This window comes from Zingiber officinale, chromosome 1B, assembly GCF_018446385.1.
Source record: "Zingiber officinale cultivar Zhangliang chromosome 1B, Zo_v1.1, whole genome shotgun sequence".
Classification (NCBI taxonomy): Eukaryota; Viridiplantae; Streptophyta; class Magnoliopsida; order Zingiberales; family Zingiberaceae; genus Zingiber; species Zingiber officinale.
Window position 1 is genome coordinate 148504734 of NC_055986.1, and position 24467 is coordinate 148529200.

General features: G+C 34.3%; 1 protein-coding gene across 1 annotated transcript in view; it reads right to left on the bottom strand.

The window, feature by feature from the left end:
• LOC121984654 (DNA-(apurinic or apyrimidinic site) endonuclease 2-like) overlaps positions 1-12721 on the bottom strand; it is a 66595-nt gene extending 53874 nt beyond the window's left edge. Inside the window, exon 1 of the mRNA XM_042537742.1 lies at positions 12473-12721. Coding sequence (XP_042393676.1) covers positions 12473-12580 — 108 coding nt within the window. The 5' untranslated portion in view covers positions 12581-12721. The remainder of the gene's footprint in view (positions 1-12472) is intronic.
• Between the last annotated feature and the right edge of the window lie 11746 nt (positions 12722-24467).

Here is a 24467-nt window from a genome sequence, read left to right on the forward strand (position 1 = left end):
GGAGCCCAAAATGTAATTGGGATCATGCGGTGATTCGATAATTCTCTGAACGAATTATCATCGAAAATAAGTCATGTGTTGGGCCAACACGGACGCTTAATTTTATCGGAGACCAAAACCAATTCCTCCTCCTCCCCTATCGTAGCCTCTTATTCGTAGGTTTTATACCCACCTATACCCACCTTCTATACCCACTAATAGCCGGTCAAGCTAGCTTGGGAACCAAGCCAGGGCCTACCTAGGTATAATGAACCCAAGCTAGTGGGGCCAAATTAAATTAAAAAGGATTTTAATTTTAGTTTTATTATGTGGAAGAAATAATTTTTAAAGAGAATTAAAATTAAAATATCTCTTCAGAAAAGATCTATAAAGATTAAAAAGAGATTAGATCTCTTTCCTTATTGGTAGATGAGTTATTTTATTTTCTCTTTAAAATTATCCACGTTGATAAAATTAAAATTATAAATTTCCTTTATCAACCATGAAGAGATTTTTAAAGAGAAATTTTATTTTAAATTTGAAACAAATTAGAAGTTTTAATTTGTTGATTAAAACTTATCTAATTTATGTGACCGGCCATTAGAGATTAAATGGGAAATTTTATTTAATTTTCTCAATTAAATCATGTCAAGGAAATTAAGGAAATTTTATCAGAATTAAATTTCCTAATTTTAGCCAAGGAATATAAAAGAAGGGGTAAGGTGCCTTCACAAGACACAACATCTATTATTCCTCTCCTCTTTGGTGGTGGGCAGTAACCTCTCCTCTCTTCCTCGGTGGCCGAACCTATTCTTCCGAGCTCTTGGTGGTGGCGGATACTCCTTGAAGAAGAAGAAGGAGAGAAAGCTAGCGTCTCTTGGAGCTTGGTTTTGCTTTTCTTCCTTGGTAAGCTTCTTTCTGGCCGAACCTAGCTAGGAGGAGAAGAAGGTGATTGGTGGTTTCTCGAAGATCGTTGCCCACACAACGTCCGAGGTTGAAGAGGAATACGGTAGAAGATCAAGAGGTTTTTCTACAAGGTATAACTAGTAAATTTTATTTCCGATCACGCTAGTTATTTATGGAAATAATACCAAATACAAGAGGCTTACGCTCTAGAATTTCGAATATGTCAAGTTGTGTTCTTTTATTTCTTTCTTTTCCTTGTGATTCGATTGTTCTCTTGGTTAACCTAAAGTTATTTTGGAAATTAAATATTAGCTTTATTAAAGGTTTTTACAGTCGGTGGTGGTTGCCCATATCTGTGCCTCGCCCGTCAAGATCGAACCTTTTATTGAAATTAATATTTAATGGAATTAATAACTTAAGGAGACTTGGTCGAACGTGTTAAGTTCCGCAGAGATCCAAGTCAAAACCTAAAGAACAAATAGATTAAGTTTGGATCAACGTTACGCAAGCGATCTAAAATTTAATTTAAAGAACACATGGTAGCTAGGAAAAGTTCGACACTTGTATAAAATTTCTGTACGGTGGAACCTATAGGTTTTCCGAGTACCAACAAACTATTGGAGTGGTTGTAGTGGATTTGGTATTAGTTTAATTACGCATACGCCATACATAATTTAGCAAAGTTAATAGTAGGATGTTAACTTCATGGACGCAGGATCCAACCATTACGGCTTTTAGTTATTATGATCGACCCCGATACGCCAAAGGCATTTATATCGTGATTGATTAAAATACACAGAGTCGATTTAGTTTTATTAGATTTTATTTTGATCTAGATACATGTACATTCCTTTTACGGAATATAGGATCAAAATGTAAAATTTATGACGTCATGGATCGAATCTCGCAGCGGAACCTTCTAAGGACCAGAGGCGTGAACTAGTAGCAGATGGACGCGAACCAGATGGCGGGGCCAAATACGGCTTGGGATGACAACACACCGAGGACAACTAGAGATAAAACATATGAAAATTGATTTTTATTTATCTTATTAATAAATAGTTAGTATACATGACTAGTAGGCTAGCATAGTTAAAATTCCTCGCTTATAAATAACTAAGTGGGAGAGGGATTTTAAATAAATCCACGGTCTCCATTATTGGTTCTGTAAGTGATGCAAACAAGCTTGCGTTGGCTCTGAGTGCCTTCCTCCATAACTGATGAGCTTGTTTGTGGATCACTGTAAACACTTCCATTTTGGACGACTATAGGAAGTTAATTAAGAGCGCTGATCTTCCCCAACGGATAATTTTATTAATGGACTTAGTGTCAAGTAACGGTATACACTTAGACATCTAATAATATCCTCCCCATCGGAGTCACGCTATTATTTGTGTGACGAAGAAAACCATTAATTTTATTTGTCAAGTCGACAAGATAATAAAATTAAAGGGTTAAACCCCTCTTATAAACGATTGATTTGATACGTCACTAACTGCATACAAAATTAACTGTTCGAGATAATTTTATTCACGTAAAGATACGACAAGATAGTTAATGGGTAAACCCTCCTTCTACAAATGTTGAATTCAGATATTAACGGGTACGAAATTCACGGTGTTTGAGGTGTTGGTGAATTTAAATAATATTGTTTGAGGAATCAATATTTTATTTTAAATTAAAGAGTTTTGACCAAATATTTGATCAAAGGATCAACTATTAATTTTATTCGTCATAAAGTAAAGTTGACGAGATAATAAAATTAATGAATAAAATCTCCTCTTCGATTTGTATACACAAAATTCATGGAGATTTTAAGGGTTGATCTTGACCAAATATTTTGTGATTCTTAGGATGTTTGTCGATCACAATAGTAGTCATACTATGAAAAAGACTTATTAGTCCCAATCAGAATGATTGGAAATAGACTGGACATTAAGGTATCGCCTTCTTAACTAAGAACAATTTAGTGTATTTAATTCATTAGTTGTCTAGTGGTGTTATCTACCTGGAGTGTAGATACAAGACGCCATTAATCATGTCTGCAATTCATTTCCATGAAACCCGACAACTAAACGAAAGGTAAATCACCGTCCACACGGGCACTACTGTAAAAGTGGTATGGGAGATGTTTATCCTTCGATAAGAATAAAATATGGATTTTAAGTTGTCTTTACGTACTAAGTTTAGAAAGAACCCGATTTCAGCTTCTAAACTATTATAGATATTTTTATTTTGATAACAAAGTTGTTATCAAGAAAAATAGAAAGTTATCTATTCGGTATGATGGTTGACAATTTATAATCCAATAACTCCCACGACGCAACAAATGGAAATTAGTAACACATCTTCTAATTTTAAGAGAAAGCAACCTTCTGAAATGAACCAATTATATCTTTGGCATATAAAGCTAGGTTATACTTGAGTAGGATTCATTGATAGCTGATGGTAGTGGAAATCTTTCCAACTGCGAGTCTTACTTGGAAGAAAATAACCAAGAAGCTTTTAAGTCAAGGGGTATGGAGTCAAAGATATGTTGAAATCGGTTCATTCGTTGATTGCGATCCAACTATCCGTATAAGAGGTAAGATCAATATTTTCCTCAATTTATGTATAACTATTCAAGATACAAATAAATTTACTTAATGTACCGCAAGACTAAGTACTTTGATTAGTTCAAAGAGTACAAGGTTGATGGGAGGAATAAAGTAAAAAGTCACTATGGAAGATCGTAGTGGCAAGTACCTCTTGAGAGATTTTAGGAGTCACTTATCAGAAGTTGATTTCAATCCCAACTAACTGCATCTGGTACACCCCAGCAGAATGGTGTAGTAGAAAGAAGGTAAAGAACTCTTATGGAATAATTAGATAGATGATGAGTTATTCAGAAAATTACCAAATTTGTTTTAAGGATAAACTCAAAACGAAAGTGAACTTTCCAAGTCATAACTCTCTGCTCAATAGGCGTAAGCCTATTTTGAAGCATATTCGGATTCGTGTAATCCAACATATATGTTAAAGAGAGATAATGATAAGTTGGATAGAGTTCACTTGTTTGTAAGTTATCCTAGATAAACAAAAGTAGGTTTATAGTCTTAAAATCGAAGGTCATTGATAACATCAATGATCGATTTTTAAAAAGACCTATATAATGAACCACGTGCTCATAAGTAAATTTGTTCTTAAGAAAATAATAAAGACACGTCTAATCTAGTAAGATGAGATACCACAAGAAATCGCAACACGTATCACAAATGATACACAATCGCAGTAAAATGCCTGTCGTAGTGGGAGGGTCATTAACCTTAAAAGATTTTTGGGAGAGTTTTAACTCGATCCACAAGGATACGAACCGATCTCCGACATACGACGAAGCACTCAAGATAAATATAAGCATCTTCGCAAAGAGTAATAATAGAATTGAATATACGATTCTAATAAAATCCTAAGCTTGTAGAACCACAGTGGTGTAAAAGTCTTTGGTGTAAAGGTCATAATGAAAAGAGGGATGTGAAGGTAGAACCTTCAAAGAAGGTCACTTAAAAGGAAACCTTTTCACCGGTAGCCACGCTTAAGTCTATCCCGATTCTTTATCTATTCGCAAGTGGATGTCGCCAAGACAGATTCCTTAATAAGTCTCAAGAAAGTATCCATATAAAGCGAAGGGTTCATCGAAGTAAGAGAAAAGAAGATGGATCGATACAAAGCTTCAAGGTCTTAACATCCACTTTATCAAAGTAATCCACATCTATGGATTTATTGAGTAAACGGATAAAGTTTTGGTATACAAAATGTGATGGAAAGTGGTGGTATTTCTTTATAGTAGATAACATTTTGGTAGTTGGAAACAATATCAAAATGTTGTCATAAGTAAGGTATGGTTGTCAAATAATTCGATATAAAGGACTTGGGAGAATGTATATATTTTTAAGATCAAGTAATAAGGGATCACAAGAAAAATATATTTATTCCAAGCTTGATACATCGAAAAATCCTTGCTCATTTTAAGCGAAACTCCTCAAAAGGTTTCTTACCTTTAAGCATGGAGTGTCTTTATCTAAAGAGATGTCTCGGAAGATTGAGGACATGTAGGCAGTTCTTTACGCTTGGCGGTTAGACAACCTAATGTATGCACGAGATCGAAATCTTTTTGCCAAGAGCATAGTTAGCAGATATCAAAGTAACCCAAACAAGGCAGTGAAGTATATATTAAAGTACCTTAGAGGCACTAAAGATTATACGCTAGCTTACAAGGCAGTTAATTTGGTTCCTATGGGTTGTATGGATTTTGACCTCCAATCGGATAGGGACAATAATAAGTCAACCTCGGGGTTTTGTGTTTATTTTAGAGGTAAAGTCATAACTATGGAAGAGTGATAAGCGTAGGTGTTTTTTGGACTCACCATAGTGTTTAGTATATGGCAAGCCTCGAGGTAGATTAAAAGTTGTATGACTAATAACCTCAAGATAGACTTAGATATGATTTCGGTTTGTTCAAAGATTATTACAATTTATTGTAATAATGTTGCAGTAGCAAACTTCAAGAAACCATAAGTCTATAAGGCAAGTAAACAACATAGCGCAAGTACCACCCAATACGAGAAATCGATAAACGAGGAGAAGTTGTTGCCGCTAGATTGCATCAGGTGATGACTATCGATCCTTCAACCGAGGTCCTTAAGGCAAGAGCTTTTGATGGACATGTTGATCAGATGTATGGAAACAGATATGGCAGCTTAGACTTTTAGTATAAGTGAGAGATTGTTGAGTGTATACTAAAAGCCTAGCTTTTGTATAAACATTTATCTAGAAATAAGAATCACATTGGTCGAATGTCTACATTTACGATAAATGTAGTTGTTCAATTAATTTATATCGTAGATGATGTGGTACATGTACGAAGATATTCTTTAATTATAAATTATAAACAGTAGCTCACGACCGTGATGGAAAGGAACAAACCATGGAAGGTCGTAGTGTAATTGGGTATTAGTTTATCTTGACTATATAATTACACTAGTACACTCAGAGTGTATTGAAGGACCATTTGAGGTCGTTTCTTTTATACCGACTTTATAAAGAAACAAAGACCTCGTTATTATGGAAGTGTGTGCTCTTAATCCTAATGTAATAACAAGTATATTTGATATCTATTTCTTTAATTTATCAACGGGTGGGATTTAGTTCGTTGAATCAATAAACCCGATAAGTCGGAAATGGTATCACTTATAGTGTGTTGTTGATTATAGAAACCGCATCCTGCTAGATACTAGTTGATAATGCCCTCAAGAGAGCTCATAAAGATGTTAAACCTCGCAGTGGACTTAACCGTGATAATAAGGTGAGTGGTACTACTCTTGGACTTAGATATTAATTAAATGAGTTGTCAATAACTCACTTAATTAGTGGACATTGATATCTTAAACACAGGGAGACTAACACACCATAATAAGAAGGAGCCCAAAATGTAATTTGGGATCGATGCGTAGTTAATGATAATTCTCTGTGGAATGAATTATCATTGATAAAAATAAGTTATGTGTTCGGGCGAACACGGGATTAATTTTATCGGAGACCAAAACCAATTCCTCCTCTCGGTCCCTATCGTAGCCTCTTATTGTAGAAGTTTTATACCCACCTATACCCACCTTCTATACCCACTAATAAGGGGTCGGCCAAGCCAGCTTGGGAACCAAGCTAGGGCCGGTATCCTAGCTTGAACCCAAGCTAGTGGGGCCAAATTAAATTAAAAGGATTTTAATTTTAGTTTTATTATGTGAAGAAATAATTTTTAAAGAGAATTAAAATTAAAATATCTCTTCAAGAAAAGATCTAAAGATTAAGAGAAGAGATTGATCTCTTTCCTTATTTAGATTGATGAGTTATTTTATTTTTCTCTTTAAAAATTATCCACATGTTGATAAAATTAAAATTATAGAAATTTCCTTTATCAACCATGAAGAGATTTTTAAAGAGAAATTTTATTTTAAATTTCCTAGGAACAAATTAGGAAGTTTTAATTTGTTGATTAAAACTCTCCTAATTTTTTCTCTATGAAGTGGCCGGCCATGATTAAATTGGGAAATTTTATTTAATTTTTCTCAATTAAATCATGTCGAGGAAATTAAGGAAATTTTATTGTAATTAAATTTCCTAATTACCTATGCCAAGGAATATAAAAGAAGGGTAAGGGTGCCTTCACAAGACACAACATCTATTATTCCTCTCCTCTTTGTTCCTTGGTGTGGGCTGAACCTCTCCTCTCTTCCTCTTGTGGTGGCCGAACCTATCCATCGAGGAGCTCTCTGGACACTGAGAAGAAGAAGAAGGAGAGAAAGCTAGCATCTCGAGCTTGGTTAGTATTTTGTTTTCTTCCTTGGTGAAGCTTCCTCTTTGTTGGCCGAACCTAGCTAGGGAGAAGAAGGTGATTGGTGGTTCTCGTCTCGGAAGATCGTTGCACACAACGTCCGAGGTTAGAAGAGAATACGGTAGAAGATCAAGAGGTTTTTCTACAAGGTATAACTAGTAATTTTTTTTCCGCATCACGCTAGTTATTTATGGAAATAATACCAAATACAAGAGGCTTACGCTCTAATTTCAATATGTTTTCAAGTCGTGTTCTTTATTTCTTTTCTTTCCTCAGGATTTGATTGTTTCGTTAACCTAAAGTTATTTTAGGAAATTAAATATTAGCTTTCTAAAAGGTTTTGTCAGTCGGTGGTGGTTGCTCCATATCTAAGAAGGCCATGTGAATGGGAACCTTTTATGGAAATTAATATTTAATGGAATTAATAACTTAAGGAGACTTGGGTCGAACGTGTTAAGTTCCGCAGGAGATCCAAGTCAAAACCTAAAAGAACAAATAGATTAAGTTTTGGATCAAACGTGTTAAGTTCCGCAGGCGATCTAAAATTTAATTTAAAAGAACACATGGTAGCTAGGAAAAGGTTCAGACCTTTGTACAAAATTTTTGTACAGTGGAACCTATAGGTTTTCCGAGTAGCAACCCACAGTCACAACACCCTTTGACATCACAGCAAGAAGTTGAGATGGCAACAGAGCCACCAAACTGATGGCATTCTATGATACCAAAGCCGAGTATAAGGCCTACTTACTACTGCTGGCACCACCAAGGTATTGCACTTCTTCATGTTGCCACAAGGGAGCAGGTACATCAACGTTGGGCTTTTTCAAGTCGGAGGGACATGGGACATTTGCCCCAATCCATGGAGGTGGCAGTCAAGGGGTGTGCGTGCATTTCACAAGGGAGACAAGACAACAAAGGTGCAATTCTACACAACACACGGTGGTTGGTGATGCACTCTTGTAACTTTGTCTGGTGCTCTGGATTATTATCTTTGAACATCAAAGAACAAAAAGTGCAACAAGGAGACACAACTGTCACCTACATGACCAATGCACCGCAGCAAAGCCAACAACTGCGACATTTCAATTCAGTGAGGGAGATAGCGCCAAAATTTCTATCATCCAAGACAAACAGAACCTAGAATCTTTAACATTGGCAGCCTTCCGCGTTAATCAATTGGCTGGATTAATTAGTTAATCAATTCAATCTAGCACCAAGGTCATGCATGCTGTCAAAGGTGCTTTACTTTAATTTTGCACCTTCAATTTAATTATTGCATTATTTTAAAATGTAGATGCTGCAGCAGTTGCATGATTTTTTAGTACAAGAGATTTGCAATTGGTATTAAAATGAGTAATCAGTTAGGGTGCGTTCGGTTGTTTGGTTGGGGGTTATCGTTGATAACCTTGGTAGGTTATCAACAAAAACCTTGTTTAGTTTAGGTAATGAGCGATTCCCGGTAATGAGCAATTCTCGCCACATAAGCAATTTGGGAATACAACCTGAAATCAGAAAACCTTGAAAGCCTAAGTGATGCAGGTCCAACCCAACTTGACCCCTTGAACTTCAAACGGTCATAACTTTTGACTCGTGACTCGAAATCAAGCTCTGTCGGTAGCCATGCATGCAGAATTTAAAAATCTACATTTGTTAAGGGTACTCGTATCCGCCAATTTTCAAGCCAAAATTCCACATTTTAGGCCCTCAATCGAGCCTCTAAGATTTTATTACTTTTGTTAGTAATTTCTATTTTTATGGTATTTAAGGTATTTTTGGTATTCCCGGTAATTATGGGTCATAATTAGTCTATAACGTCCTATTTTATTAATTTTAATTTCTGTCTATAATTAGCCTCAAAGATTTCTTTTCTTTCTTCATAGGATTGGAATTGAGGTCCATATATTAGGATTTATTACCTTCCTTTATCTTAGAGTCTAGAGTCTATATAAACACCTGTCTATTTGTACGAGGAATCATCCCTCTTTTATTTAACAAAGTTTCTTTTCTGGTAAATCCGACGAGTTTTCCTTATTTTTAGCGTTCTCTCTTCTTAAGTTCTCCTCCAATCTCCCCTCTCGTTAGCCGCAGGATAGTCGCTATCCAGCCTGGCATCACTAAGGTTCCGAGGCTATCAATTTTTTTCCAAAATTACCCTCCACAAACTTAACATCTCCCACTAGCCCTCACCATCTGCCCCCTCGCGCCCTCTCCAAGCTCCGTCGATTTTCTGATGCCGCCGAGATCGATTCTCTCGATGCCCCTCTAGATTCCCCTTGCTTCCACTTTGAGTTGTATGCTTCTTCCTACCTTGGACGTTTTGGTTCTGTGATCCCATTCACCCACCACTTCCTCCATGCTGACCTTCCCCAATGCCTCGGTACTAGATCCACGACTGTTGACCACCTCTACACCTTTACGACCTCGTTCAATCCAAGATCTGGGAGGCGACCACCACCATATCTACAAATCTAGGATGTTGTAGGGAATCTTTTGTGATAGTTGCCCTTTGCTGCAACCACTTCGTCCACCAAATCCTATTGAAATCAATTATATTTATTTATTATATATATTAGCAACTTATTATTATCATTAATGTTAATATTATTAATTTAATTTATTTTAAAAAATAATCAAATATTAAATTGATTTATTGCAAAAGTGTCTATAATTGAACTAAGAGTAATAAGTAAATGCTAAATTGGGTTATAGCATTATCTAGGTTGAGCCAAAGAATATTAGGTTATATTTTATTTCCCATAACCTTAGTTATGCATGATAACTTAAACTAAATGCATCCTTAGTGTATTCAATAACACATGTTATATCCCGTGAATATCAATATGCAAATTGAAGTACAGTAGAATTAATATTCTTCTTTGGTAATTTTACTAACTCAACATAGTTCTTCATGCGAAGGGGAGCCTTGGCGCAACGGTAAAGTTGTTGCTGATCAAAAGGTCACGAGTTTGAATCCTAGAAACAACTTCTTGTAAAAAGCAGGGTAAGGCTGCATACAATGGATCCTTCTCTGGGACCTAGCGGGAGCTTCGTGCATCGGGCTGCCCTTTTATCATAATTCTTCATGTTTCTTATTAATAATCTCACAAATTTTACTAGATTGTTGAAGGAAAATAAGGTTGCTAGTGTAACGTGTAGGGCTTGCAGATGCAATCCAAATTATAAATAATTAAACACCCTTATCACAATGCACTTTAATTCAGGAGAGATGCATAACATAATATATATATGCATTTTGTCATTGCAATGCAGGGTTTATTGCATATGATAACTTTTCCATATTGAAAAATGTGGAAGCGTGACATGGATGCATTTTTCAATGATTATATTGCAACAAATGACGTTTTATTTCCCCAATGTTAATTGCCTATAAAAGGGTAAAAGCAGGATTAAAATCTTTTTTATTCTTTAGAAAAGAAAATGTAGATAATAATAACACTAAGATCTTGACATGAGCCCTTATTGAAGGAGAAATAGGACTAGCCATGTGAAACCAATACTTGATTAAGATGTTGCATTCATGATGAGGCCTTATTAGGCTATGTAGAGCTGGCTTGTGAAAGGCATTTGAGGATTTGTCCATAATGAGTCTTCTTACGATGGCAGCCCAAACTCTTTCATAGGCAAACTCTTGAACTAGGTTCAATGGATATTAACAAGGTGACTGGCTGGCCAAAGGTGTACATTATACAAAGAGAAAATTTGAAATAAGAAACACTTATTGTGCAGAATGTCCAAAATACTGGCCTTCCACTTTCAATTCTTCATATGATGGTAAGTACTTGTATGTAGAGGTATAGGATAAGTTTCTAGAAAACTCTTAAAAATATTTGAAGCAGTATTATTGTGAGATGTGACTCTAGACACATTTGTAATAGGTCTCTCCGTGCCCGAAAAGTCAAGGCATTGCACACGGTTGCTAATGCATCAACTCGTGATATACATTATTGTACTATACGTACTCCAATCAAAATAAAGCCAAAATGGGCAGCATTTAATATCTAGTTCACCTGGTTCCTTCTAATAGATGATCTAGTAGTATGTAAAGGTTCCAACTTTTAAAACCCCCCAATAAGCACAAAGTTTAAATGTTGAACAATAATTTAAAATTTTAACTTTTCTAAGGGATTATTAGTGTTTTCAAATTTAAAATATTAATTAAAATTTTATTTATTATTTTAATTTAAAATTTTTATTATTAATAACTAACTTAAAAATGAGAGCATACGAGCATGTCAAAGTAAATGTATGGACATGCGAGAATAAGAAATGAAAACATTAAAGAAAAAGTAAAAGTTGCTCCTATTGAGATAAAACTCTTAGAGACACATTTAAGATGATATGAAGATATATTTAGGTGACTAATAAATGTCTTAGGCGATGTGAGAGCATAACAAATATGCACATTAATTAAGAAAGGAGGAATAAAAGAACTTAGTTAGCAATGATAAATAAGAATAAAGTTCATTTAATTATAAATGAGGATTTAGTAGGGTATTAAGTCCAATGGTATAGGAGGATCCATATAGCTGATCTCGTTTATTGAGATAAAGGCTTGGTTATTCTTGTTATTGTAATAGTTATTTTGAGAAAGATATAACTCTATTCAATGGATGTTTTAGATATGCATTTGCTCTTACAAAAGGAGAATTAATCTACAGGTCGTGATATCCCATTGAGAAGTTCTGATAAAGAGAATTATCAACAATCCCCTTTCCTTCACCCCTACTCTTATTTGATAATTTAAGTGTAAATATTCTTACGATGTTCACTATTGGCTGTATCCTTGGGATAGATTATCAGAATAAAACTCGTAAGAACTGATCGAATCTTTGCCTTAGAACGCTGCACTTCCAAAAAGCCTTCAGATTTTTTTCTCTCTGATATAATTTATTTATATGGGCTAAATCTGTGGCTTCATTTATTACATCTCTTGATCGGACTAGATAACATGCAATTTATTCTTTATAATTTGACAGAATAAGATTCCAGTTCCAACATTATACTCGCGCAGCCAGAAAATTAAGTTATACCACCAATAATTACAAAAATAAAACACGCATACATCATAAGAAAGCGAAACATAAATCATTTGACCTAAGATTTGCCGCAGCAGCTGCATAGTAACACTAACACTTAGAAGGAAGAATCCTATGAAGAGAATGCAAGAAAAGAAAGAATACGAAGGTAAACCAAAGGTACCTGGAAGCAGATGATGTCGGCATCGAGCGAGGTGAGAAGGCGAAGGAGGGAACCGTGCTGAGCAACACGCTGCCTGAGCCCGTTTACGTTGTACGTCACTATCTTCATCCGCTTCCCCCGAATTCTACACGTTAGATCGGAATCTGGAGAACGGTCTGGTGTGGGGGAATGGCGTCGCACTCCTGCCGGAGAGGGGGCGGTCAGCGACAGGGAAGTTTATCAATTTACCCCTCGAATTCGTAAGAACGTATTCAATAAACCCCACAAATTCGCCCATCCGTTAACCAAGGACAATTAAATGGGACCTAAAATAATAGGTTTTTTTTACTAAATCACATCTTATTGATTAGTTTTTTCAAATTACTCCCCCTCAATAATTGTCTTTCAATTTTATCGTGAACTGACCGACAAAGAAGGGTTGAACTGAGTCGACTCCTTCAACAACGCTAAGGAATTATGAGAAAAGTTAATCGAGCTCACGAGGGCACCTCTGACACTGAGGTAAGCAAACATGACTTGATTTTAAATAAGTTATACAATATTAAAATGTAGGATGGTGAGTCAGCAAGTCAACTCCACACTCGAATCTAAAACTTGCCTAATGGACTACATGCAATCGGCCAAAAGGTAGAAAATCGTGATATTATTAGGTACACACTTAATGCTTTTCCAAAGAATATATTGTGGGCATCCATGGTAAATGCTTACAAAGTATCTAAGGATCTTTTATTAATTAAATTGGATGAGTTATTTTCAGAATTTGAACTTCATGAACAAACTAATGCACTGCCAGTTGAGAAAGGTATTACTTTGATTGCAAGTACAAGTAGAATGTGAGAACCAAAAATTAAGCGTCGAACCGAAACTGAGCCTAAAGATGAATCAAACTCAGAAGATGACGATGAGATCACCGTCGAGCTCATTAATCTTATATGAAAATTGTACACAAAAAAGAAAGGCTTCACAAAACACAAGATCAAGAAGGTGATCAAGTCAAAGAAGACGCAACCAAGCCCCAACTCGAAAATGAAGTCTGAAGTCACCTGCTACGGCTGCAACAAGAAGGGGCATATCAAGGAAAATTGTCCAAACCAGAAGGAAATGAAGAAGCAATGAAAGAAGAAGGCACTACAAGCAACGTGGGATGAATCATCATTGGAAGACTTCGATGAAGATCTTGAATAGACAAGCTTCCTTGCACTTCTGGCCTAAGAGCAAGTCGTTGAATCTGAGTCTAAGATAGAATTAGAAGCTGAGTCTGAGCGAAGCCACATATCCGTATCTGGTTCAGAAGGTTCTCAATCCACTATAAGAATCTCCTTAATTAGATCTCATAACCTGATCTCGTACTTGTCTAGAAAACTAGCTAAATCCAACCTCTGGGTCAAGTCACTCCAAGAGGAGGTCAAAGCCCTCAAGGAAGTGACCAATCCAAGCTTCTTGACTAAATCAGTTCAAGCTAGAACTTCAACTCAAGTCCAAAAACTTGAGGAAGAAAATTCTAACTAGAAAAGTTAAGTCAAAGAACTTAGGGACTTATTGGAGTGGTTCACTTTGGGTTCCAAGAACCTTGACATAATTCTTGAGAAACAAAGGGTCGTATACAATCGATCCAGACTTGGGTATAAGGCCAAACGTAAATTTAAATCATACTTGTCTCTTGTTAATCGAATAAATAGAAAAGTAGTCTAAGCATGAGTCTCTAAGTCCAACTTGATTAATCAAGTTGGACTTGATCAATATTGGATCCCTAAGAATTAAATTCATTACCTTGATAGATTTTATCGAGGCTACGATCTAGGGGGAGTCAATAAAAAGACTATCCTTATTATTAAATAAATTTATTTGATGTTTGATTTACTGCTTTCCTTATACTTGCCTAGATTATGATAGATAAAGACTTAGGCTTGATCAATACTAGTTATACCAAGGATTCTCAAAAAGAAAATTAAATATTTAATTTCTTTAAAAAACTTTGTCTAGAAGTAGTTGTTGTTCCAATATCCAAGAATGTCTAGTGTCTCGCCATAGCTTAGAAGCCAATTATTAAAATAAATATTTAATTGACTAACTGTTAAATCTTAGTCTAACTCAAATGTAAATCAATCCTTAGATTTTAATTTAAATTAAAGATTAAAATAACCATCTCACAAAATCCATAAAGTTCCTGATTGATAATTTAGAAAAGGGCGAGATGGATTTAGGTTAAATTAGTAAAATTTAAATTAAATCAAAATTAAATTAAACCTAACTTAAATTTAAATTAAACCTAAATTAAATTAAACCAAACTTAAAATTAAAATTAAACCTAAATCAAATTAAACTTAAATTAAAATTAGACCTAAACCAAAACCTAAATTAAATTAAACTAAAATTAAAATTAAACCTAAATTTAAATTAAACCTAAATCAAATTAAACTTAAATTAAAATTAGACTAAACCAAATTAAATTAAACCAAACTTAAAATTAAATTAAATTCAACTTAGGTTAAACTCAATAAACCATCTCACAAGCACCCATAGGTATAACATGATTGATAACCTATACTGGGTGAGATGGAAAATAAGGAATTGAATTCAATCAATTTATCTTATAATCCATTTTTATTGGATCCAAATCAAATACTTTATGTGTAGGAACATAAGGATTTGAACCAATGGATGTTGGATAGTGGATGCTCCAGACATATGATTGCAGACCAATTGAAGTTCACCAAGCTAAAACTCAAGAACTTAGGTTTGGTTGCGTTTGACAATGACAGAAAATTTAAGGTAATCGGAACAAGTAATATTGAACTAAGTTCTGATTTCATTATTAGAAAGGTCTTATTAGTTGAGAAATTTAAGTTTAACTTACTTAGTATAAGTCAACTGTGTGACTCTGGCTACTTAGTAACATTTTCTGACTCTAAATGTATAATTAAAAATATTGAAAATCCTGAAATTATAGTTAAGGGAATTAGGAAAAATAATATTTACACAATTGACCTACCAACTTCCTCACTCAAGTGTCTCTTGACACAACAAGAGGAAACTAAATTGTGGCACAGAAGATTGGGTCACACTCACATTAGACTCATTTAAAAAATGAGTCAAAATGGCTTAGTTAAAGGTCTACCTAAATTTAAAAAATTTAGAAAATATAATTTATAATTCTTGTCAATAAAGTAAACAAACTAAGTCAACCCACACACTAATAAACCTAAATCGAACCAATTCAATACTTAAGCTCCTACACTTAGACCTATTTGATTCACACGGAGCCAAGTCACTAAGCAGAAATCAATACTGCTTAGTTATAATTGATGGTTACTTAAGATTTACTTGGGTAAAATTTCTAAAAACTAAGGATGAAACCTTTGAAATCTTTAATAATTTTTATAAATTAATAGAAAATGAAAAAGATACAAAAATTAAAAGAATAAGAAGTGATCATGGGGAGAATTCGAAAATCATAGGTTTATCAAATTTTGTCAAACTAATGGATATAATCATAAATTTTCATGTCCTAGGACTCCCCAACAAAATGATCTTGTCACGCCCCGTGACCAAGGCGCGTGACACCGGCGTTGCTCGCGAATATAAATACTCGAAAACAACAAGCCTCATAAAGTGCATACCAAACCAGTAATAATATAACGAAAATATTGTCTTTACAATCCAAAAATGAAAGCATACAAATAAGGATAACATGAATTAAAAGGATGAATCACTTGGACACGGCTTCATTACCAGCCCCAAAACATCTCCTGCTCCTCCTTCTCAACTTGTTCCTCGTCTTTATATGGGGATGTGAGTAAGGGGGTGAGTGCTTGGGGAAACATTCAGTAAGTGGGATCGATCGAATATAGCATGACAGAATACAAAATATAGCAAAACATTCAGAATGCATGACGAAAACATATTTCATGAAACATGACAAAAACACAACTTAAATGAAAACATATACTTTTAGCAAAACATTCAGAATTCATGACAGAAACATAACTTAAACGAAAATATATACTTCTAGCAAAACATTCAGAATTCATGACAGAAACATAACTTAGTCAAAAACATAGCACTGTTAATCATCTTATTTTCCATGGTCTTACTGATTAGTCCCCTATATATAATTCCTCTAAGGGGTGAGGTCATATATCGGTTATTATTACCCACCGCATCAGGGCCATAACTTGTCATATCTTATCATGTTTTTATAAATTTCCTTTTACTGATCAGTCCCCTATATGTAATTCCTCTAAGGCGTGAGGTCATATATCGGTTATTATTACCCCCCTGCATCAGGGCCATATATCGGTTATTATCACCCACTGCATCAGGGCCATATATCGGTTATTATTACCCACCGCATCAGGGCCATAACTTGTCATATCTTATCATATTTTTAGAAATTTCCTTTACCATATCTAACTTAAGTCATAACAGTGCATCTTGGAACAAAAAGAAATGAACTTGTAATATAAAATAATGAAATATAAATATATTCCGTAGCTATACTCGAAACGAAAAGCCCACTTACAGAGTCAGCAACTTCTTTGGCTTTGGATAGAAACTTTACGAGACTTGAACTTGATACGATCCGTTAGGTGCTAGCCTCTTGGATCGACAAAGTCTTGGAAGCATTACCGATCTCTTCCGGTAAAAGAAAGCAAAGAAGAACCTGACGAGGGAGACTCGGAGAGAAAGAATTCACCTTTGAATCTTTCCAAGGATGGCTACTTATAGCCTCCAAGGAATACGAAGGGTTAATGTCTCAATTAATTCATCATTTATGATCTTCATTAATTAAGAAGATGACGAGTTATAGGCTCCATAAATTATTCATCATTATGATGACTCTTCAACTTCTCCATTAATTATTCATTTATGACCTTCATTATGATGACTCTTCAACTTCTCCATTAATTACCATTATGATGACCTTTCAAATTTTCCATTAATCATCATGATCATAGCTATTCGAATTCTCTCTCTTTGTATCAAATAAATCCATATTTGATCTTGATCTCGATTAGCTTCCAATGCCATTGTTTATTTCTACGTGCTATGTGTGCGCCCCTCTAGGTTTTATACACGAAGGCAGTGTAAATCCATACACAGACTAAGGTAACTGTCTAGCAACAGCTTTTAGCCACCCAACGTGATAAAAACTGTATACCACTATGAAATCACAGACAGATAAGAGCTCCACATGTGACTCATTAAATTATCATGATGAAGAGCATAGAAGAAATATATGAATAACTAGACCCAACATTCGAAATCCCTAAGATCAAAACCGACACATGACACAAAGTAATCATAAGCTTGGGTTCAATTTTTTTTATGGTATTAAGATTTATAGGATTGAACCTAAATTAACCTTTAAAGGTATGTCCACTAGTATCCATCACCATGTCCAAAATTGAGTCTTCACAGATCTAGTAGAACAAAAACATAGAACATTACAAGAAACTGCTAGAACCATGATAAATGAATATAATCTAAGTAATTAATTTTGGGCATAAGCAATAAACATAGCATGTTACATTTAAAATAGAATATTAATTAATAAATCTTACAATAAACCCCTTATGAAATAAATTATAATAAAATTTATAACTTAAATTATTTAAAGATTTTTGGGTGTAAAGTTCATATACTAAACACTAAAGACTATTTAGATAAATTTACATCAAAATCAACAATAGAGATTTTTTTAGGGTACTCCACAACCAGTAGAGCTTATAGAGTCTATAACAAAAATACTCTAAAAGTTGAAGAAACAACCAATGTAATTTTTGATAAAGAAAATAATTTACCTAACTCAATCAATAAAAATATTAATCCAAATACAAGAAATATAGAAGATGATGAAGATAATGAAATTAGACCTAAAATAAGTGAATCACAAGGACCAAGTGTTAACCCTGTAATAAAACCGCCTAGGGTAAGAATCAATCACACACCTGACCAAATTTTAGGTGACCCAACCTTAGGAGTTCGAACTAGATTATCTTATAGAAATCTAAGTCAAATGACACTAATTTATAAAATTAAGCCCAAAATTTAAGTCAAATGGCCTAGATTGGATAATTATGATGCAAGAGGAACTAGCTTAATTTGAAAGAAACCAAGTCTGGGAACTAGTGCCTAAACCCACAAATAAATCCATAATTGATACTAAGTGGGTATTTAGAAATAAGCTAGATGGTAAAGGAGAAATAGTATGGAATAAGGCTAGACTAGTATCTAAAGGGTTCAGCCAAGTAGAATGGTTAGATTATGACAAAACTTATGCACCTGTAGACTATGCAGCACATAAAAGGACATAAAGTCTGCATTCCTCAAAGGGTTCATTAAAAAAGAGGTTTATGTAAATCAACCCTCAGGATTTATAAATTTAGACCACCCAAACCATGTCCTTAGGTTAAAGAAATCTTTATATAAATTAAACAAGCACCTAAGGCCTAGTATGAACGACTATCAACATCCCTATTATCTAAACGGTTTAATCAAGGCCAAATAGACCAAACCTTATTTGTTAAAACCTTAGAGAAAGAAATCTTTATAGCTCAAATTTATATAGATGATATAATCTTTGGCTCAACAAATACTAAAATTTTAAAAGAATTCATTAAATTAATGGAAAATAATTTGAAATGAGCTTAGTAGGAGAACTCAATTTTTTCTTAGGATTACAAATAAAATAAATAAAAGAGGAAATTTGTGTTTTTCAAACAAAATATGTCAAGGAATTAATTAAAAAATTTGAAATAAAAATTCTAAAAATATTAATACCCCAATGGTAACTAATGTTAAAATTGACTCTAACTTAGATGAAAAATCAGTAGACTTAAAATATTATAAAAGTACAATAGGAAGTCTACTTTACCTGACTACAAATCGACCTGATATTTTATTTGTAGTGGGTATATGTGCTAGGTACCAATCTTGTACAAAAGAATCACACTTAACTAATATAAAAATGATACTTAGATACATTAAGGGGACCCTAAGTATAGGACTTTGGTACCCTAAGACTAACACATTTGACTTAACTGGGTACTCTGACTCAGACTATGCTGGGTGCAAACTAGATAGAAAAAGTACAAGTGGAAGCTGTCAACTTCTAGATCAGTTCTTAGTAAGCTGGTCCAGTAGAAAGCAACATTGTGTTGTCTTATCCACTACTGAAGTAGAGTATATAGTCATGGGGGAATGTGCATCTCAACTATCATGGATGATACACACTTTAAGAGATTATCTATTAGAATATAAAAATATAAAAATTTTAATTGATAACATAAGCTCTATCAATCTAACTAAAAATCTAATACACCACTCAAGGACTAAACAATAGAGGTTAAGCATCATTTTGTAAGGGATCATATAGCTAGGGGTGATATTGTACTTGACTATGTTGAGTCCAAGTCAAACTTAGTAGACATTTTCATAAAGCCTTTACCTGAACTCGAGTTTAGTACACTTAGAAGATAGTTAAGTATGTGTCTAGTAGAATAGATTCTAAAATTTTCAAAATTATTCTTTTTATTGTGTTGCTTTTTAAAAAATTATGGTTTTTCAAATTCTTTCTTGTTTTAAAATTTTAGGATAAAATTATTATTTTTTATTCAAAACTTCCAATTTTACTAGTGCTTTCAAATATTGGACTTAGCCTAGGTCTTTCCTCCTAGAAAGCATGTACTCATAGATTTTAGCCAGAGCATCTCACAAGCACACTAGGAATACCTTGCTTGTGTATAAAAAATACTTAGAATTATATGAGATGCATAGGGTACTGCCTAGACTTCAGAATACTTATGTGTGCATTAACATAAGTCTGAGCAATAAATACTAATTTAAATTGATCAAGTTAAGTCATACCTTTTAGTCAAACTAACTGAATCACTTACTTAACTTGACTAACTAAGTGAACACTATTACCTTATGGTAAACAACTAGTAACTAAAGGTTAGACATTTATTCCGAGGAAAATAGATATTTTTTTAAGTTTGTTTTTCAAAAGATGCCCTTTACTTTGATCTTTCTATGCTTAGACTCTAGGATAAATATTATTTATTTTAACTATCCCCTCAGACTAAAAGCACTTAATTAATTTTTTAAAGGCACTAATCAAGGGGGAGTTTACAATTAAAATTTTCTTTAGTAAATTAGTTTTTCAAAATTAAAGTCCTAATTTTCCCTATTTGAAATTCTTTTTGATTTATGTCAAAGGGTAGTAAAAGTAAGTTTTTAAAGTTATGCCTTTCCTAAGTTCTGTTTTCAAAGTTAAGCATTTTTCTTAAGTAGTTTTCAAAAGTTTAAAGTTATATTTTTAAGAATGTTTCAAAAAGTAAAGTTCTAATTTTCAAAATTGACATTTCAAATGTATAAATAATTTTTTAAGCTTAAAAATTAGCCAAGTTTTTTTTAAAAAAATCTAAGTAATTGACATTTTAAAAGTATAACTAAAGCCAAGTTAATGTTAAAGTTTAAAATTTAGCTAAGTTTTTTTGGAAAAAACTCTAAGTCATTTTTAATTTGTAAAAAATTAGCTAATTTGAAAGCTAAGTCATTTCCAAAGCTTAAAAGTTAGCTGAGCTTTTAAGGCTAAGTTTTGTTTCAAAACTAAGAATTCAGCTAAGTTTTTAAGCTAAGAAAGTGCTATATTCCAGTGAGAGCTTAAAATCTCAAACTTAAAAAAATCTTATCTATTGAAATAGCTCTTCTAAAAATCTTACTTATTTACTTGTCTCTAACTTGTTTGAAGTATTGCGTACTTGCTTAACTTAACTTTGAACTATGTTGTCTTAATCAAAATGAGAAGATTGTTGGTACAGGGAGCACCAGACGATCAAACATAAGTTTTGATTATGAAAAAGGGCTCAAAGTTAAGGTTTCTTTTTGTCTAACAAGTTGAACTGAGTGTGTAAGAAAGTCCTAAGTGATCTTAGGCAAAGAAAAGTCCTAGTTGAGGCTAGACAAGTGGAAACTCCTAACTGCAGTTAAGCGACAGAGTCCTGGTCAGGGGGACTGGACAAAGCCTTGGTAGGGCGTTGGGCGAAATCCTAGTGTCGAGGACACTAGGTGAAAATTTCAGGGGTCGCGGACACTGAGCGGAAGACTAGACGGGTTGGGAATCGGATGTTTAACATAAAGTCTTGACGTCTCAGATGCTGAGCAAAAGTGTAGTCGGCCTGGAGGATCGGGTCTAGAAAAGGTAATTTCTTCTTAGAGGAGTAGGTGAGGACACATTCCCCGTTGAGGGAAGAGTAGGTGTCAGTTCGACCTAAGATTTTTAAAAAATCTGAAAGTTAGAACCGAACAGTCCGGAAACTATCAAATAGTTCTATTATCATGCTAACTTTGTTTAGCAGGGTATGTTTAGTATTTTAGACTAACGTATCTTGCAGGGAGTGAAAATCACACAAAGGGCTAGGATGAATAGTGTTTAAGGTGCCTCTGGGGTTGTTAGAGGCGCCTCGAGTAGCATGGTCGAAGGTTAACGCGGAAGAGGCGCGGAGGTGCCTTCAAAGCGCCTAAAGGCGCCTTGGATACCGAATGGAAGATGCCTTCCATGAGTTTGAAGGTGCCTTTGAAGGGATAAAGTTCATATAATGAGAGAGTTATCGTCTCCACATATTCGGGAATAAGGATCCGAGCTGGAGGCACCTTCAATGGGGTTGAAGTTGCCTTCAACAGCCCATAAAAGGAGTACTTGACCATATGCTCAATAAAAACACCAATTTACAATCACTTTCTTGCCCGCTGCTCTAAAAGACATTCCTGCAAATCCACTGTAGGATCATTGCACTAGAGGAGGGGGGGTGAATAGCGCTCATGATTTTTACGTTTGTTTAGAAATATTCAAGTAAAACGCAGCTGAATAAGAAAGAAAATATAGAAAGAAAGCAATCGCGAACACCAAGAGTTACTTGGTTCGGAGCCTGTGGTGACTTCTACTCCAAGGCCCGTATGTGAGAGTGCTTTCGATGGGTAATTACTAATCAATTGAAATAGTACAAGTGTACAATTACAAGATTAAGACAACTGTAAAGTAATAAAGACCGACAATTACAGATTTGAAAGATTAAGCCTTCGATCGTCGAAGCAGCGTTTGGGCGTCGAGGATGTGTTTCCTGAGTAGCGTGCAAGAGCAGAAGTCGTTCTAAATGTTGTTCCATAGCCCTTGGTCGAACGTTGCTTATATAGGCTGTTCCGAGAACCTGGAACCCCTCTAGGCGCCTGAACCATGTGTCCCGGCCAATCAACGTGCTCTATGTAGGCTTATGGATGATTTTTCGGGTCTGGGCGCCTGGACCGAGTCCGGGCACCCAGACCGCCGGGGGCGAGCCTGGTCCAGGCACCCGGACAAGCTCCGGGCACCTGGACCAGCTTCGGGTGCCCAGACCAACTTTTTCTGCCTCCCTTTTTTTCTACAAAACAAAATTAGTTCAGGCAATAAACAATATATAATATGAATTTGATAGTATCTGACTGTCTGGTTCTGATTTTGAGTTTCGCTGAAACTCTAGGTCGAATCAATGCTTACTGTTCCCTCTTCAGGGGAATGCGTCCTTACCAACTCCTCTTAGGAGAGTTTACCTTTTGTCAGATCCGTCCTCTACGATCGTTTAGAATTTTGCTCAGCGTTTGAGACCTTAGGTCTTCATGTTGAACGTTCGCTCCATGACCCTTCCAGACTTTCACCTAGTCCACAACCACCAGAATTTTCTCCTAGAGTCCCCAACTCTAGGATTTCGCCCAAAATACTTGACCCGCCAAGACTTCGCCTTCCCTAACCACAGTTAGGACTTTCCACCACCTAGGGTTACCTCCCCTTAGGATTTTCCACCTGCTTAGAATCCACTAGGACTTTTGCCTAAAAATACTTAGGACTTTCCTGCAAGCTCATTCAACATTGTTAGACAACAAGTAACCTTAACTTTGGACTCTTTGCCATAATCAAAACTTAGGTTCAATCATCTGGTGCTCCTTGCACCAACAATCTCTCCTTTTTTGATTATAGCAACCTGGTTCAAAGTTAAGTAAAAAATAATGTAAAGAACTTAAGCATGAACATAAGTGAAACAATTAGAAGAACTTATACATAAGCAAAATAATTTTGAAAAACAATCTCCCTTATGCTCCCCCTTAATCAAAAGTTATATATTTAACTTAACTTTATCTTTCTAACATTTAACTTGCTCTCCCCCTTTGACATAATAAAAAAGATACTAAGTTAGAGAGAAATGTAAGATAAAGAAAAATACTAACTCTTAATTTCTTTCAAAATTTTAATTTAAAGTTCCATTTGAATTTATCACTTTAAACAAATTTAGCCTAAAAGGGATTTAAAATCCTTAGCTTTTGAAAGATTAAAACGTTTAATTAAATGCTTAGTTTTTTAAAAGATTTTCTTAAAAATTTAACTATATACTTAACTTTAGAAAAATTTAACTAAATACTTAGCTTTGGAAAGATTTTCTGAAAAAAAATTAGTTAAATACTTAGCTTTTTTGAAAAACTTGGATAAATTTAAGTTTTAAAAATTTCTTAGTTTTAAAAAATTCCTTTTAAAAATATTTAGCTAAGAAAATGATTTCAAATACTTAAAAATAATTTATCAAATACTTAGCTTTATCAAAACTTAGTTAAGTAGTTAGCCTTTTTTTTGAAAATTTTTTTAAAAAAAGACTTAGTTAAGTACATAAAAACTTAGTTAAAAGTACTTTTTTCAAAAACTAATTGAACTTCCTTTTTCAAATAACATATTTAAAGTTGCTTTTCAAAAATAGTGAAACCCTTTTTGTTTTTCAAACATGATTAAAAAAACATAAAAGGATAGTTGAAATTTTGAAAAAGCTTTGAGAAAATATTTAACCCAAATTTAATTTACTCCCCCTTGATTAATGTCTAAAAATTTTAAAAATTTATTTAAGTTTTGAGGGTCCTAGAGGCCAAGAAAAAAAATAAAAAAATAATTATCTATTTTCTTAATTTTTCATCT